At 39.3% G+C, this 18,635-nt stretch overlaps 1 protein-coding gene across 2 annotated transcripts in view; it reads left to right on the top strand.

Annotated features, from left to right (window-relative positions):
* Window positions 1-18,635, top strand: part of CDH6 (cadherin 6) — a 134,322-nt gene that overhangs the window by 109,246 nt on the left and 6,441 nt on the right. For both annotated transcript variants that reach the window (XM_038392017.2, XM_043508434.1), the window contains 7 exons: window positions 1,474-1,641; window positions 3,076-3,263; window positions 5,467-5,720; window positions 12,125-12,261; window positions 15,800-15,921; window positions 16,794-16,911; window positions 17,006-17,257. In XM_038392017.2, the coding sequence (XP_038247945.1) occupies window positions 1,474-1,641; window positions 3,076-3,263; window positions 5,467-5,720; window positions 12,125-12,261; window positions 15,800-15,921; window positions 16,794-16,911; window positions 17,006-17,257 (1,239 nt within the window). The remainder of the gene's footprint in view (window positions 1-1,473; window positions 1,642-3,075; window positions 3,264-5,466; window positions 5,721-12,124; window positions 12,262-15,799; window positions 15,922-16,793; window positions 16,912-17,005; window positions 17,258-18,635) is intronic.

The raw sequence follows: 18,635 nt of genomic DNA, 5'->3' as shown, positions 1-18,635 counted from the left end.
AATTACCACAGACCTCAACATTTTTACCATGGACACGTTGCTGACCCCTGGTCCCAGCTAAATGCAAGGTGGAACAGATTGTTTACTATAAGTAGTTAGTACATATTGTAGGGGCCAGTCAAGGTAGACTGGCCAATTAACACCTCTGCAGTCATAGGACAAAAAGAGGGAGTTAGTGGGTTACAGATTCTTGTAATAACTCATAAATCCAGTGTCTCTGCTCAGTCCATGATTTTCAATGTCTAGCAGAGTTATGAATTTAAGCTCCCAGACTCATCTTTTGAAAATGTTGTGCAAGTTTCCTTTGAGAATGAGAACTGATAGGTCAGGTATAGAATGCTCACTTTGTGAAAAGTGTTCACCTACAGGTGATAGGATGTTTTTGTCTTTCATCGTTATCCTATGTGAGTTGATTGGAGAGCATAGTGATTGTCTGGTCTCACCTACATAGTCGTTATTCGCAAAAAGAAAAGGAGTACTTGTGGCACCTTAGAGACTAACAAATTTATTAGAGCATAATGCAACCGATGAAGTGAGCTGTAGCTCACGAAAGCTTATGCTCTAATAAATTTGTTAGTCTCTAAGGTGCCACAAGTACTCGTTTTCTTTTTGCGAATACAGACTAACACGGCTGCTACTCTGAAAATAGTCGTTATTGGGGCATTTAGTGCATTGGAGGAGGTACACCACATGTTGTGATAGGCATGTGTAGGATCCATGGATCTTGAAAGGTGTGTTGTGTGGGGCATTGATCATTGTAGCAGTGGAGATCTTCCTGCAAGTTTTGCATCTATTGTTTTGTCAGGATCTGGTACTGCTTTGAGTTGGTGTGTCTGCATACAGATAAATATAAACATTTTGCTTTATTACAAATATAAAGTATTGAATTTCAGTGGGAGTTAGGTGCCTAACTGACATTTATGCCTTTGAATAATAAAATATTTAGGAGGAGAATTTCAATCACTGTATAAATAAAATTAGATATTGTATGCTTGGGTGCTTGCTGCTTTCTTAATTAATTTCCCTGCCATTTAATGTCTCTGTGCTGCCTCTTAATGATGCCTTGCTGAAGTTTGCTTGTTTTTGCCATGTCTGTCAAAATAAAAGTTGATGGGATGGGGAAAATAACTGAAGTACCTTATAATGAGAGACAACCCTTCTTCCAGTTTAACAAGAGACTTTCATGCCAAGTTAAAGAGGGATAAATAGTCATATAAAATAACAATGCATGCAAATTGCTTTAACGTTTTTCTGGGGATGTCCTTAATATTGTGTCTGTCATACAGGCAGCAGCCTGAGATACAATGTGACAGGTCTGTAATTTAATATGCCATCTCATAACAGTAAATATTTATACTGGGCAAAGTTTACTGATTATGCAGAGACTGTCATCTATTTTTTTTTAAATAAGCATTTCTGTCAAAGACAGTACACTACCAACTATGTTCCCCTCCTTAATTCCCACCTTCCCAGGTATTATCAAAACCGCTTTGCTCAACATGGACCGAGAAAACAGGGAGCAGTACCAAGTGGTCATCCAGGCCAAGGACATGGGTGGACAGATGGGTGGACTCTCAGGAACTACCACGGTGAACATCACACTGACTGACGTCAATGACAATCCACCACGATTCCCACAGAGTGCGGACCATTTTTGTTTCTTTGAAAGTCTTTAAGGAAGTCTAGACAGAAATTAATATTTTTCCCCACTTATTTCTGCTGTCATAAACTGTGAGCCTACTGCATATCGGGCTTCCACAGAGTGAGTGAGCAGTGGCTTGATACTAGTGCTTAACTCCAGTGGATGGAAAATGTTTCTTGTAATGTTTTCACTGCTTTGCTAGAGCTAGTCTGAGATGAACATTACTAAACAGAAAGCATCCTTATTTTTTCTTCTCATTAAACGGTATGGCTGGGGACCTCCTCTCACATTCTTTGTGTTAGCATGTGTCTGCAATTATTTTTAGAGCGATTTCTGCTTTATTCTAATGTCTGTGTTTTGAAATATACTAATTTAAATGACTCAAATCTGTCCCTGGAGTAATTCCGTTGAAATCAATGGAATTTCCTTGCAACTATGCTTCAACATAGTGCTGTTTCAAATAGTACTATGTGAAAATGCACTAGGAAATCTTAAGCATGAACCAGCGGGGTCTATATGGCCAATTAATGTGCAACATGGTAGTGCGCTTTAGAAATTCCACCACCATAAAGCGCATTACCCATTTGTGCAGCCCTTAGAATCAACAGTCCTTTGTATTATTGCCAGATTCTGGGTGTAAACTGATTAAAAATCTCCCACACAATTTTTTTGCTTTACCTAACCTTTGCCATCTGAGCCAAGAGCAGTAGCAGCTGTTTGAGATTCTAGATACTATCAGACAAATATGAAAGCTTTGACTGTTAAATCACCAAAAATGTTATTGAAAGCAACTTGTCATTTAGGTCCAAAGTCTGCCCTTGGCTGTGGGCCAACAGCTCCCATTTAATTTGGTGGACTTAAATTGAAATGTAAGTCTCTGCCCCATAAAGTATATTATACACCTTTGCGCGTGAGCATCTCTTATTGCCTGAATCAATGATGCATCAACACAATGCCAACATTCCCCAAGTAACTTTTCTTAGGGATGTTGGGAGCAGTTTGTAGTGCAACACATTTGCGGTAAAGACTGGCCTGGATTTGGTTTTAATGTCACTATATCACACAGGCTACTGGTAGTTCTCTATATTTTGTGCATCTTTTAACATATAGAGGTTGTTTTTTCTATTCTTATCCATCTTCAACTGGCCAAAAGGGACCCAAGATATTGTCTGACATTACTTGCAGGTAGAAAGGAAAAAAAAGTTCATTGTCATACTAGGGTCTTGTCAGGGAATCACTTACCTCTATTGTTATGAAACTAAGACATGGGGTGAGTTTTACTTCTTGCTAAAGACCTGGAGATCAGCAACTTCTTAAATCTACTGATCAGAATATTGGTACATCTGCGTCTGGCAAGCAAATACAGCTTTTATATCCAGACTCCAAAATACCATGGTTCTGGCTAACCAAAACTGCTTTCTCATTTATTGTAGGCACATACCAGTTCAAAACACCTGAATCTGCTCCACCTGAATCACCAATTGGCAGGATAAAAGCGAATGATGCTGATGTGGGTGAAAACGCTGAGATCGAATACAGCATCACTGAAGGAGATGGATCAGACATGTTTGGGGTTATCACTGACAAGGACACACAGGAAGGAATTATAACAGTCAAAAAGGTACACATTTTAATAAACTTAATTCCAACGTTTAGAGTCCCTTTAAGAGCCTTACATGATGTGCGTTTAATTTGTCAAGCAATTGACATTGTTCAGTGATTTACACATTGTTTATTAAGAGTCTCCTCCAAATCCTCTGTACAAAGTCCCTTTTACCAAATCAATTAGGATTCCTACCCCTTCCCACCCTCCCCAATCCTGTTTCCTCTTAGAACCACTTCACAAAACCTGCTTGCACAGCCTTTGAATGGGAAGGAGCAGCATTTAACCTATAAAGAGGGACAGGTCTGAGAGAAAGTTCTGCTGCCTCAGAAAGTTCATCTCAAAGGCTGGAGAAGTGCCCTTCACTTGTGCTCTTTGTCCCTAATGTGAGTAAAAATATTTAAAAAAAAGATTTGTTCTACTTATTAGGAAAGTGCTAAGTTAGTCAACAGAAATAATCAGTGTCCCTGTACTCTTTTGCCTATTTAAATTACCGTTGACCTCTCAGAAGGTGTTGAATTATAGATGCTCTAGTAAATCAAAGCACACGATTTATTAATGTACATTTTGCATATAATGTAATTAATAAACCATTTAGTACATTCACTTTTTTAAAAAAAACCACAGTGCCTTATTAGATCACAGTGTGCATCATCTAATAGATTGCACTTTGGCTGTCGGAAAGGATTTGAATAATCTTGTTAATAGTGAGTTATCAGGCAAGTGTGATAAGGTTACAGATATCAACTTCCATCAGTTCAAGTTTAGTCAACATGAAACAGACATTGTGTGGATTTTCAAAATATGCACTTTGCTTGTTGATATCAGTATGACACCTGTCATTACTTGTTCCTTAAGAAACGCCTTGTAGGGTATGATCATCGACATCAGTCTAATTCTGTTCATGTTCCTGTCTGCTTCTGACAGCAACTTTGTCCCTGTTAGTCTTGTTCAACAAAATGAAAAAAAAAACAGGGTGGCTACTCTCTGCCTAAGTTGCTATAAGTATGTGTGTGCAGCCCCTCAAATGTTGTTTCTTTTGTATTTTTAAAAGGGCATTAGAACCGTATGATAGAGTCATAACCTATCATAGCATGATACTCTATTTGATGAGTCACCCTAAATCATTTTTGACACCACGACATAATATTACATTTCAATAATGGGCAGCCAATATTTTAGCACAGGGCTCTCATAAAGAGTTTTCCCCTGAGCGTGTGGTACTTAGGGAGCAGGAGCAGGAGGGGAAAGACAGTAAATGTGTTGAGGCTGTTCTAGAATGAAGAATTTGTTTTCCAATGATTATATCTCATAACGAGAACAGTCCAGGGAGGCAAATTCATTTGGGAAAAGCGTGTATGTTAAGTGCACTCTTCCTGACAAATATTAAGGACTAGATTCTCAGCTAATGTAAATCAGCATTATTTTGTTAATTCCGATGATTACTTCTGTTGATTTCAATGGAACTACACCTATTTACTCCAGCTGAGAATCTGAACCTTAGATAGTAAGTGCTTCAGGGCAAGACTGTGTCTACTCGCAGCTTCTAACACAATGTGCCACAACCTGACTGGGGCTTTTGGGAGCTACCACAATAGAAAAATATTGAGGTATAACTATATGCAGTACAGTATTATTATCATGTTATAGTTTATTTTCTGGTGGCAGCACTCCAAGGTCCCAATCAGGACCATGGCTCCCTTCTGCTGGGCCTTAGAAACATACAGGAAGACACAGTCACTGCCCCAGAGAGCTTAATTTGAAAAGTGGTGTACGGGTGTGCGTAGGGGAGACAGAGAGAGAGAGACCATTAATCAGAGATGAGACTCAGAGGCACCCTCCTGGAATTGATTTGAAAATACCTGACAGCTGGCACAATCTGGTACAATGGCAGTGTTTTATATTGGCTCAGCATAAGTTTGTATGGGTCTCAGGCATAGCATGTCTCTCTGGCCCGTGAGATTTTTGTAGTACACTCCAGAAGTAGCAGGGAGTAAAAAAAAAAAACAAAAAAACAAAAAACCACCACACCCACCTCATACCATTGTCTAGTAATGGATTATTAAGAAGAGGGCTCCATTAGCTCTCAAAACCCCCTTCAGTTCATCATCAGTTCATTCAGTACATCTAGATGCTGCCTGAAGTGGCTTTAAATGGTGAGTCCCCAGAAACCTCTCGGTTTTTTTTTTTGTTGTTTCATGACTCTTATTTATTTTCCAAGGCTTTGGATTTTGAAAAGAAAAAGCTGTATACTCTGAAAGTGGAGGCTACCAACACTCATGTGGATCCCCAATTCCTCTACTTGGGGCCATTCAAGGACTCCACTACAGTCAGAATCCTGGTGGAGGATGTGGATGAGCCCCCAGTGTTCAGCAGACCAGCATACATACTAGAAGTGAAAGAAGATGTGGCCATAAACAGTATTATAGGAACGGTAACAGCCCAGGACCCTGATGTTGCGAAAAATTCTGTCAAGTAAGCATAGACTATTTCAGGTCACCTCTACAGTCTTTTTGAATGCTTTATATTTATTTCTATTTGAACATCCGCATGCAAAAAAACATTCCCTTTAATAATGAAGTATATGTTATATACTGTACATGGCATAAACATATACACATGTACACATTCTACATACATGAGTGTGTGTGCATGCTCATTACATACAACTCGATTTGCATTTCAATTGCTTTTGTAACTACTCACTACACCTTAGGCATTAGTGACACTAACTAACAAGAAGAGAATCTTCAAGAATACCACAATTACGTTTTCTAGTTGCAGAAAGGCAAAACTGAATAGTTCCCGGTATAATATGGGTACAAACTCAGATTCACACACACACGGTCATACAATGTAAGCTCATTTATATCAGTGCAATTCCATTCACTTCAGTGAAGTGATTCACTGGTGTAAGCAAGTTTACAATCAGCCTCACAGACGTTGTAAATTAGGCAATTAATTTTTAGAGGAAATTTGAAGTTCAGAATCATTAAAGTTGAGCCCTTGTTTTTAATGAACTAGCAAGTGATACGAGCAAGAACACAACTACAGCGTAGTTTAGACTATGAAGATCTTTCTGAGAAAAATGATCAAAAGTGATTTTTTTAAAAAATATATGAGACTCTTCTTTTACACTGAACAGGAGAAGAATCTTACAGTGTGACACCCTCTTGTTAGTGCATTATAACAGGTCACCAGTTGGGATGGGGACATGGAAAATATGCAGTGTAGTTACATGCAAAGCAAGGTACATTGCCACCAACATTTAAAATCCAGGTGCATCTTGAGTGCATCTTGCATCATGGGTGGGAAAACTCAAAACTTTCCTAAAACGGGTTGGGGGAGAGGGGGGATACAAAGGAGAAAAGGGAATTTGATAAAATCAGAGGTCATAAAATTAAGGTTTATGGGTAATGCACTGTACTTCTACAAAGTACTATCCATCGACATATCTCAAAGTGCTTTTAAAACATTAATACGTTTCAACCCACCTTGTGAGATAAGTAAATATTTTCTTCATTTTACTGATGAGGAAACTAAGACAAAAAAAATTGTAAGATCTTTTTGTTCTGTGTTTGTACAGCACCTAGCACAAGGCAGTCCTGCTTTGTGTTGGAGTCCCTAGGTGCTTTTTCAATACAAATAAATAATAATAAGTGAAATAATAATCCTGTGTCTGAGGCTGATTCCCACACTTTTGTTTTAGCCACCCAGACAATCTTTGCTGTCATAAGACAAATTTTATGTAAGAACATAAAAATGTCCATACTGGGTCAGACCAATGGTCCATTTAGCCCTGTATCCTGTCCTAAGACAGTGGCCAATGCCAGATGCTTCAGAGAGAGTGAACATAGCAGGACAATTATCAAGTGATCAAACCCCTGTCATCAAGTCCCAGCATCTGGCAGTCAAAGACTTAGGGACACCCAGAACATGAAATTACATCCCTGACTATCTTAGCTAATAGCCGTCTATGGACCTATCTCCATCAACCTAACTCTTTTTTGAGCCCACTTATACTTTTGGTCTTCACAACATCCCTTGGCAAGGAGTTCCACAGATTGACTATGCATTGTGTGAAGAAGTACTTCCTTATGTTTGTTTTAAACCCTCTTACTATTAATTTAATTGGGTGACCCCCCTGGTTCTTGTATTACACGAGAGAGTAAATAACAATTCTCTTATTCACTTGCTCCTCACCAGTCATGATTTTATAGATCGCTATCAGATCCCACCTTCGTTCTCTCTTTTCCAAGCTGAATAGTCACCGTTTCTTAATCTCTCCTCCATATGGAAGCTGTTCCATACCCCATATCATATTTGTTGCCCTTCTCTGTACCTTTTACAATTCTAATATATCTTTTTTTTTTGAATTTTGTCCAAGGAGAATAAAATGACAAAGTAAAAGAAGAAAAAAATAAAAATTTACTAGAGAAAAAAAATCTCTCATCAGCACGACCTCATGATGAAAGAATGGTACCACATAGGCTGTTTGTCCTCTATCGCCATATTGTGCCATGGCCTCTGGTGCCATGTTGGCAGATCCAATTTTTTTAAAGAAAGGTTTTATTTTGTTTTTACAAAAACTTCCAGTATACAAGCTTTCAGAAGACTAGAGTGTAACTCTACAATCTGCCTGTTGTAAGGGGCAGCACACTCTTGTGCTGGTCCTGGAGGAACCCTGTGAGAAAATAAACTGCACTGGGTTTATACCTGGCACAGTGTATGTTCTCCAGCATGTCAGCACACAGACATGATGGCTCGTAGAAGGCCCCACCCGGACCCTATCTCCTCCAACCATCTCCCACCCAGTGGCACAGGAGGGGCTGGGAATGTAGTGCCTCTGTGGATCCTGCTTCCTGTATGTTAAGAGCTGCACACAAGAAGCCATATGCAGCACACACCAAGAAGTTTTATTTGCCCTATAGAAACCGGGAACTATGCTGTATAGTTTTGAGCCCTATGTACCTTATCTATAACTATCTATCTATAACATATTCTTGTAACACCCCCTTCTGCAGATTACTCACACCATGGTATCAGACACCTCCTTAATTCCTTGTACAGCCATGCAAGCCAGGCCATGATTTTCCCCAGAAAGAGCAGATGGGACAGAGTCCATACAAAGGGAAATGACTCATACCAGCAGAGTAGATCTAACCCACTAATACTATGTGCAAACATAACAATGGATTGAAAACATCAAAGGGAAATATTTAGATTTACAGTCCAAGGTGGTTGATATTATTTAGATGAAACAGAATTTAATTTGCAAGGTGAGGGTATCCCCTTATTTGAGAATAGGGTAATGAAAATCTCACTGATTTGTCCAAAATGAAAACCAAAGGAGGAAAAAGAGAGAAATGAGGAAGAGATTGAGACACCGGAAGGAAGTGACAGGAAGAAGAGCAAGAGGGAAGAGGAAACCAAGGAACCACTAGCCTATGAGATGTGGGCCTGCCAATAAATTATGATCCTAATGGGGCTTTTATGGTGCCAATATCTTGTGGGATCTCCCAGGATGTGGGAGGACAGTATGCGGTTCCATATTCTTGACAGGGTGATCTTTTTCCATGACAAGTGTAGATGCTAAATCTGACTTCCACTTTGAGCTTAGGGGAGGATGCAATTAGACTGTATGTGTATGACTTGTCACGTACTTGTCAATTGGCCTTGACAGTCAGAAATAAAATCTTTAGACACTTGATATTACAGTGAAAACCTTCCATTTTTTCCCACCTAAGTGCAGATTTTTCCTTTTTAAATAAAATGAGCCCTAACTCAGTTAGCTGAAAGACCCTTTGATCTTCCATTACAGAATCCTTCATAATATCATTATGAAAACGCATTATGAAAAATTCCCACACACATCCCTTCGTGACCCACAAATCTGCTTGACTTGTGGTTGCATTAGACAGCAAGCTGCTGAGTATCAGAAGACAATGAAGCAAAAGAAGACTGAGAAGTGAACTTTGCAGAAATATCTGCCATAACCAGAAATAACTGATCACCATCTACACAATATCAGTGGAGCCACATTTCATCAGCCTAGACCTGACCAATAGGTTTCCTAGCTGCAGAACAACATTAAGAAAGGACAAAACATATACAATTAGCGTATGCATGGATATACAAATACTGATATACAGCCAATATCACTAGAATGTTAAATAACACTCCACCATCCAGTTATTAGTGAAAATGTGTTGTTTGCACAATGCTTACATTTACAGTAAACAGAGGTAATATAGAAAAGAAGTACTTGTGGCACCTTAGAGACTAACAAATTTATTTGAGCATAAGCTTTCGTGAGCTACAGCTCACTTCATCGGATGCATTCAACTGAATGCATCCGATGAAGTGAGCTGTAGCTCACGAAAGCTTATGCTCAAATAAATTTGTTAGTCTCTAAGGTGCACATCCAATGAAGTGAGCTGTAGCTCACAAAAGCTTATGCTCAAATAAATTTGTTAGTCTCTAAGGTGCCACAAGTACTCCTTTTCTTTTTGCAAATACAGACTAACACAGCTGCTACTCTGAAACCAGAGGTAATATACTGAACCTCTGAATTCTTCCCATGTAAAAAAATAAATTGTGCTGCTTCTGGCATTATCAGATCTTTCTTTAAATCTCTAGTTGAGTTTTTTGCTCTTGTAACTCCTCAGAGGCATAATGTAGTTCACCATATATTGGAACTGCCTCCCTGCTGTGGCTGATTTATCAAAAGTATCCCAGATGAAAATAATCTGCAAATAAATGCAAGGCTTTATTTTGTTTGTGTATTTTACTGACAACTTACTTGCATGTATTGGCTTTTCTCTCCTCTCTCCCCCCCCATAGTTATGTTTAAGGGTACAGTGGAATATGCATATATTCATTAACTTTCTAGCTTGTCAGTTACCCAGGGTTTGAAGGGTATAAAGTCCTGAAATCTGACATATATGCACCATTAATTTCATTAAAGAAATGTAAAAACAAGTTTGATGTTGTCTGCTTAATTCATAGTAGGCTATGATCCATAAATTAGAATCACCACCAATTCCACATAATTAGTAGTCCTTGATCAAAAGAGACCCAGGATTATATAAACTCAGACAGAAATGACAGTCTAGCTTATTAAAAGCATCCTTCTAGGTCAGGGTTAATGGTATAATTAGAATACATTTGTAACTGCACTGATCTTGTATGTATTTTCACTTGAATATGAAGAAATAAAATTAATATTTCATCAAGACACTATTGCTTTATTGAGTTCAACATCCTGCTATACAGATGACCTAATGTGCATAGAGACTTGTGACAGCTCATATTTTGAAATACTAAATATTAATATATTGAAGGAAGTCTCACTGTTATGGCTGTGATAAACTCAGAAAAGCTCAAGAATTGGATACAAAAGGTTTCTCCATTGTTCCCAGACACTGTATCACATTTAGGGCTAAATCCTGGGAGTTTTGCTAGAATAATGACCATGATCACAGTGTCCCACAACACTAAAGCCTCAATTGAGCAAGGTATTTAAGCACACGCCAGACTTTAAGCATGAGTAATCAGTAATGGGGGGTATGGTGGGAAATAAATGCACTACACACTGCTTAAAGCTAGGCACGTGCTTAAGAATCTTGCTGAACCAGCACCAGGTTACTTGAGCTGGTAAGAAAAGGGAGTTTCCATTCTGTGTGAAATTCCAATCTTTTGTAATTTCTTTTCATTCCAAATGAGCATGAAAGGGTCAAAATTTTCTGTAGGATGGAAATTCTGAATCTATGGTGGAAACTAAACTTCACCAGCCATTTTCCTGGCATACCTTACTTCCCTCAACATGCTGCCTCAACTAGGCTCTGCCCACTCCCCACCTCTACCCGCCCAGCTGCACAGGAGATACCACAGTGGCTGCTCTCCTTGGATTGTGGTGACCTTTGATGCAAGTAGCCCACACAGGAGAGTAAGGGAGCACTTTAGACCTCTTCACTTACTTGCACAGGTATATAGGTCGGCTCACGACTGAGCCCAGAGCAAGAGCAGAATAATAGTTTAGTTCTGCCATAGTGATATGAGTGGAGTTTTTCTGCCACATCTTTGTTCTGTGGCAATTTCATTTTAACAAGAGATGGACCTGAGCAGCAACATTTAGATCTGGATGTCAGAACTCCCTCACAGGCATCAGGGACATTCATCTCCAAGATTTAGATTCAGCTCAGTATAAAAAGAGAGAGAGGCTAGATAAGAAATTCAAATCCATATTCAGATTCTGAATGCCCCCAAAGTTCAGTGGTGTTCAGATCCATCTGTACATATTACCAAGGAAACAAGTTGGATTATCCTTTAATGTGCTAGAACTTGCATTTACCATGGAATGAATCATCAACTACACTGATCTCTGTATCTTTCTTTTGTTGTTGTTTTTTAACCAATACAATTTTGGGAGGGAATGAAAGCAAAAATTGCACCCCAGCTGACAAATTTTGTATCAAAAGTCATTTGAAAGAGTTGAGATAGCAAAATATGAAAAGAGGGATGTATAATGGGAAAGCCAATTCAGCCTGAAAATAAGTGAATGTCATATCTTTCAAGATACAGACTCCATGTTTCTCACTAAAAGGCAAACCTTTGATGCTTCTCAGAAGTATGTAAATTCTACAGTAATTCATTTATTCAGTGACAATGCCCCACCTTCTAAATCAAACCCTCCAATATGTCATTATCCAACAGCTCAGAACAGACTCTTTGTATGAATATATCAAGATGCTGAAGTCTGCACTGAAAACAAAAAGGCAGCTCATTTACTAGGTATTTGATGTCTAGTCTTAGGCAACAGTTTAAAACAGAAATTAAAGTAAAGGCATTTTTTCTAACCATGGTCTCTGTATTTTCAGATATTCCGTTGATCGGCACACTGATATGGACAGAGTATTCAACATCAATTCTGGAAATGGTTCAATATTTACTTCAAAACCCCTTGACCGGGAAACATTGCTATGGCACAACATTACAGTAATAGCAGCAGAGATCAGTAAGTCAAACCTAAATACCACCGCTGTCCCTGATGTAATGAATTTAGCCTTTTAGCTGAGTGTGTGTAAACTACTGCTGGAAAGATGTCAGGCTGTATGGATGGGCCCGCTCGATACTAATCAAGCAAGGGAAAGGCTGAAAAAGATGCTGTGCGCGTCCTTTTCCTTTACCTAGGGCTACAGCTTATGAAGAGACAACATTTATACCTGAACGGGTGGAAAGTTAATGCTTACGTGTTTCTGAATCAACCTGCCTGGAAAAATGCTTATAGTCATTCTTTAATACAGTAGGATTTGCCGACTTCTGAAAAGTTATATACAGCAAACAAGATAATAGGAAAATAATCCATACAGTGTGGCCAAAATCAATTCTGTAGCGTAGCCTGGGAATTTTCAAGTGAACCAAAAGGTCCCCAAATTCCATTAACATGCAATGAAAATTTGGCATCTAACTCCCCTGCACGCCTTTGAAATTCCCATCTATAGATACGAACCCATTCCATTATTTTAGCCCAGGCGTAGGCAGTTTCTCTCTGTGGTGACACCAGTGTGTTAATTGTTTTGCAAACTAGTGGACTGTTCCATCAAATTGCAGATACATTTCATTGAACTAAATAAAGTTAATTGAAGCTAAAGAAATATTGAGACAAATTAGAATAAGCAAGTACATTCTCACTGAAGGGTACTCCCTTCACATTAATTACCAGTATATTTGTAAACTCAGAAAGAGAAACACTTTACAATGGTGAGTATAGTTATCCTCATTTCACAGAGGGGGAAAACCATGGAGATACAGAATGTATCATTTTCTAAAATATCTAGTAAGTTTGGGTGCCTCAATTTTTGGGTGATCCCCTGGAAACACTTTGACTCAGATCCTCAAAGGTATTTAGGCACCTAATTCCCATTGAAATCAATGGAAGTTAGGTACCTAAATACTTTTGAGGATCTGGGCCTTTGGGCCTGTTGTTCACAGATGCACAGCACCTCCAACTCGAAAGTGAAGTCAATGGGATCATCAGATGCTTCCAATTCACTGCCACTGTACCATACTACCTCCTTACTGAAATTCTGAGGGTGGTTTAAATCTTTACACTTACATTGGGAAAGGCACAGTAGATGTTGCACTGCAGAAGACACTCGACAACCAGAATCAGATAAATTTTAGGATTTCAGTCTGTGGATTGACAAAAGCTACATCCAAAACTAAGGAGATGTGCTAACATTATGCACCAAAATGAGGAATCTGCCTGCTCCATACAGTAGCCCTTTTTTCTGGACAGTCTAATAACAATTAAGTGATTTGTGAACAAGGAGAAGTTAAGCATCTCTTATGCATTCATGTAAAAGGATTTGGAAGGAGAAAAAAAGAGCAACGAGGCTTGAAGATTAGATACAAATATTTATACACATACCTGTTATATCTCTCTGAAGAAAAAAGTGTGCGAGAGAGACTTGGAATTATATATTTTTCATGGAAGTTCTCCTTGTTACTATATTGTTATTTTGAATTTTTTTTTGACTCACAGCCAGCTAGAAACAAATAAAACTGTGTAGTTATTTGTACAAAGCAGCATGCAAAAGAAGTATAATTAAGAATGATAGGGAAACCCTCGCACATATTTCAGTCGTTTCAGAGTAGCAGCCGTGTTAGTCTGTATTCGCAAAAAGAAAATGAGTACTTGTGGCACCTTAGAGACTAACAAATGTATTTGAGCATAAGCTTTCATGAGCTATAGCTCACTTCATTGAATGCATTCAGTGGAAAATACAGTGAGGAGATTTATATACACAGAGAACATGAAACAATGGGTGTTACCATACACACTGTAAGAAGAGTGATAACTTAAGATGAGCGAGGCGGGGGGGAGGAAGAAAACCTTTTGTAGTGAAAATCAAGGTGGGCCATTTCCAGCAGTTGACAAGAACGTCTGAGGAACAGTGGGGGGTGGGGAAATAACATGGGGAAATAGTTTTACTTTGTGTAATGACCCATCCACTCCCAGTCTCTATTCAAGCCTAAGTTAATTGTATCCAGTTTGCAAATTAATTCCAATTCAGCAGTCTCTCGTTGGAGTCTGTTTTTGAAGTTTTTTTGTTGAAGAATAGCCACTCTTAGGTCTGTAATCGAGTGACCAGATTACACTGTAGCTCACGAAAGATTATGCTCAAATAAATTTGTTAGTCTCTAAGGTGCCACAAGTACTCCTTTTCTTTTTACATATTTGAGTGAATTCCTAGAAAATACATATGGGTGTGAAACCTTCATAGCCATGCAAATTAAAATTAGGAACTGGGATTTTGCCCATTATGAAGATTCAAAATTTGTATCTACCTTTTAGTGTAGATTTCAGCTTGGTCTATATTATTCTTAGACCCTTAGTGTTATTTTACACCTGGGATGAATTTAGTCCAATGGCCCAAATTAAAAAATGCTTTATATCCAATTCAATCATATTAACTCCAATAAAACTGTAAGGTTTAAAGCACAATATTTGGCCCAAACCACTCAGTTCTTAATAAAATACAGAGCAGGCAATTCCAATATTGTGAATATAAAGTAATAAAATAATAGGTGAGTATTAAAACCAAATTCTACCAAAAACACTCCAGTGAATTCTTTTAGATATATAAAAGGCTCAAGAATTGCTGTATTTTATTAATCTGCTTTATTACAATATTTTTGCCTTTGACCCTTGTTTAAGATTCATTAATAATCTGTACAATCAGTATTATGGAGAGCATGGTTCTTTGGAGCAATTTAAACCAATCCAGGAAATGGAGAAATCCCAGTAAAATAAATAGCAACCTGTATTTTTTTTTTTTTGGTTGTGATGATGCTATCACTAAAACAAAGGTTTTGCTGTTGTTTTTTTTAAACTTGAAGAGCCAAATTCATTGCTTGCTTTTATTTTTATATCATTGAAGTTGATTTGGATTTATTGGAATTTTCCAAATTGCTTCTTTTTTATGAAGTAACTAGTATTTCCATAAATATTTTTAACTGAAGAATTTTTTTTTAAAAAAGAGTACATCACTCTTGCTGCCTTATACAGCTCCTGTGAGAGAAGTAAGCAATGCACTACATAGGGCTTATGTTCCTCAGCTGATGTGTTTTAGTGTCAACTCTGAAATAGCAACAAACAAAGATCAATCCACAAAAGGTCAGAAAGCATAATGTCATAATAAGCATACTGTCATAATAACAGTTGGTGTTTATATAGGACTTTCTTTGAAAGCACTTCATAAACATTGGGCCCATTCCCACCACCCACTTCTCACCCAAGTAATCTAGCCACATATAGACCTGATCCTGCAAACATTTACACATACAGATATGGGAAATGCATAAAGATATGAGGCGTGGCTTCACAGTTAGTCCCATTGACATCAATAGATTGCATGAACATGAATAAAATATCCATGTATAAATAAAGACTTGAATTATTCAGCCCCTGTTCTCTCCTTTTCTTCCCCAGCACTGAGTCCTATGCGCACTGTGCAGCTTTCCCGTTCTTTCTATTTTTATCATTGCAGACAACCCAAAACAAAGTAGCCGGGTCCCTGTGTTCATTAAGGTTCTGGATGTAAATGACAATGCCCCAGAATTTGCTATGTTTTACGAGACCTTCGTCTGTGAAAATGCAAAGGCAGAACAGGTGTGTTGATTGTTTGCACTCCATAATAAAAAATAAACTATTCAAAATGAATTCTGTTTAGGCATTTCTCTTGCATCACCTCATCAGGAGGTTGCCACCAGCTGTCACCGTGTAAAATTAAATTAAGCAGTGACTGTGTCATATCTGATTATATTTAGCATTCTTGTATTTGAAGTGACAGTGTGTTTCACATAGTTAAATGTGGTTGCTTCTTGTAGTGTGTCATGCTATCTACAATTCAGTTCCGTCTCTCTTCCCTTGAAAATGGGATTCTGCATCTGTATGTCCGGGTGCTTCCATCATCTCTTTTGAAGAATGGTTACAGGTCTGAACAAAAGTCCTGCCTTGTAAATTAGCTCCAGGCTGCCACATTGCTCTAGTTCCTAGTTCACCTTGCTCTGCAAGACCTGTTGCTTGGGGGTTCAAAACAGCAGATATTCCAGAGGATTCAGCGACACAACTCCCATTTAAAATTAATAGGATTTGTGTGGTTAAATAACCTAGTCAGCTTTGCTATCTCAGCCTTCATTTCTGCAGCTTGTTCCCACTGGGGATTTCCCACCCAGTTGGGATGGCACCAATCCATGCAGTCCCCGGAACTCCACCGAATTCTCAAGTCACTGCCCAAGTCATTAAGTTATTGGGCTGAAGGGCTGCAGTACAACAGCTTGGTGACACACACACACAGGGCCAATTTTCATTCATGGTAAGGCCCTTCTGGCAGCATCAAGGGCCTTAAAGCAGAAGAAAATTATATCTATCCCCGTTTTAAGACCATTTAACAGATGCAGATTGCTAGAGCAGATTGCCTTAATGTAAATGAGAATCAGGCCCACAGTCATCGAAGGGTAATTTTGCTGTTATCATTTCAGCTGATACAGACCCTAAGTGCAATTGATAAGGATGATTCTTTCAGTGGACACCAGTTTTCATTCTCCTTGGCTCCAGAAGCAATCAGCAGCTCAAACTTTACAATCCAGGACAACAGAGGTGAATTCCTAGGAAGACTTTATTTTGTTTTTTATTCTTTGTGTTTTTCAGCACACAGTTGAGAACTCCTGTACCATTTGCTTTGTGTTTTCAGACAACACAGCAGGGATCTTCACCAGAAGAAACAGATATAACCGACATGAAATGAGTACTTATCTCCTGCCTGTGGTGATATCGGACAGTGACTACCCAGTCCAGAGCAGTACTGAAACAGTGACAATCCGAGTGTGCGCCTGTGACCATCGGGGGAAGATGCAGTCTTGTAATGCAGAAGCCCTGATCCATCCAACTGGCCTTAGCACAGGGGCTTTGATTGCCATTCTTCTCTGCATCATTATATTGCTAGGTAATAGACCCAGATGAGTTTCGTTCCTGGGGGGAGTGAGGGGGCAGCTGGAAGGAAGAGGAGCATTACACATTAAAGACACATTGGAGAGATCTCTCCTGCATTATTCTGTAACAAAGGAGAAGTCTATAAAATTAGTGCCTAGTGGGCGGAAGATACTCCCAGATCACAATTCTCCACTCACGTAGGCAGCAGCATTTTACGCCCACTTTGGGCAGATACAAATGACTAAACAAGGTGCAAGGCCATATATCAAAATCAAAGCCACCAGATGTATCATGCTGCATTTACAGTGCTACATTGCAGATTATGAGGCATGCTGAAGTTAGGGTGACCAGACAGAAAGTGTGAAAAATCGGGACGGGGTGGGGGGTTATAGGCACCTATATAACCCAAAGCCCCAGATATCAGGACTGGCCCTCTAAAATCAGGACATCTGGTCACCCTAGCTGAAGTAGACACCTGTTGGGGTGCTGGAGAAGCATATTGAGTTGGGACAACTACAACATCCTGCAAAAGGACACACATGCTCTCCTTCCAGCACCAGAAGATACAAATGGGGTGTGGCCCTTTTGGGGTATGCAGCCCTCAGGCCAAGCTCCAGCCCCTCTCCCTTCCATTCTGGGTAGATGAAGACTGGTATTCTAGCTGCCCCCAGCAAAACAGTAGAGCTGGGAGAAAAAAACCCTCCCCTCATAGCCTTTCCTTACGTTGTATACCCCATGCAAGCCCAGGAGCAGTCTGGCCCTTAGCCTTTCGCTGCACTCAGTGAATACAAGGATGCACTTTGGGAATATGAGGAATTTTGAAATTTGGTGTCTCTTAGGGAGACATTGTCAGATGCTCTACCTACCTGCCCAGGGAAGTAAAGAGGGGCATGAAGTAGGGGCAGGAAAGGGGACAGAGCCGCCTCTGCAGTGCTGCTACTCCCACTCCTATGCATGTGGGCTGAAAATGGGTAGGGGTGGGTGGGAAGTAGGTGGCACAAGTGCTGGACCCACACCCCCCCCCAAACATGCTGGGCAGCACAGCTGAATCACCTTAGCCAAGGACATAATCTGTTAATGATGTTTACCAGTAGCAAATGACTCCCTTCTGGAGCAAGAGGATGGGAGGGAACACAGGGACCACATGGTGGCTCCAGACATGCACTGCCCCTTACTCAGGGCAGATTGCTAAATGACAGCCTTGCCCATAATTTGCAATTACAGGGGTTTTTTTATGTCATTACTTTTAAGGGTGGAACCCATTTAATATCAACTCATGGAACAGGAAAAAATTGCCCTATGCTGCAAACCATTGTGCATGCATTTAGTACAACTGTGCTCAGTAATATCAATCTGATATTAAACGATTTCCAGTTTAATGTCAATTGAAA

The sequence above is a fragment of the Dermochelys coriacea genome, chromosome 2, assembly GCF_009764565.3.
Source record: "Dermochelys coriacea isolate rDerCor1 chromosome 2, rDerCor1.pri.v4, whole genome shotgun sequence".
In the NCBI taxonomy this organism is placed as follows: Eukaryota; Metazoa; Chordata; order Testudines; family Dermochelyidae; genus Dermochelys; species Dermochelys coriacea.
The sequence above is the reverse complement of the archived record's forward strand: the minus strand, read 5'-3'. Positions and strand labels throughout refer to the sequence as shown.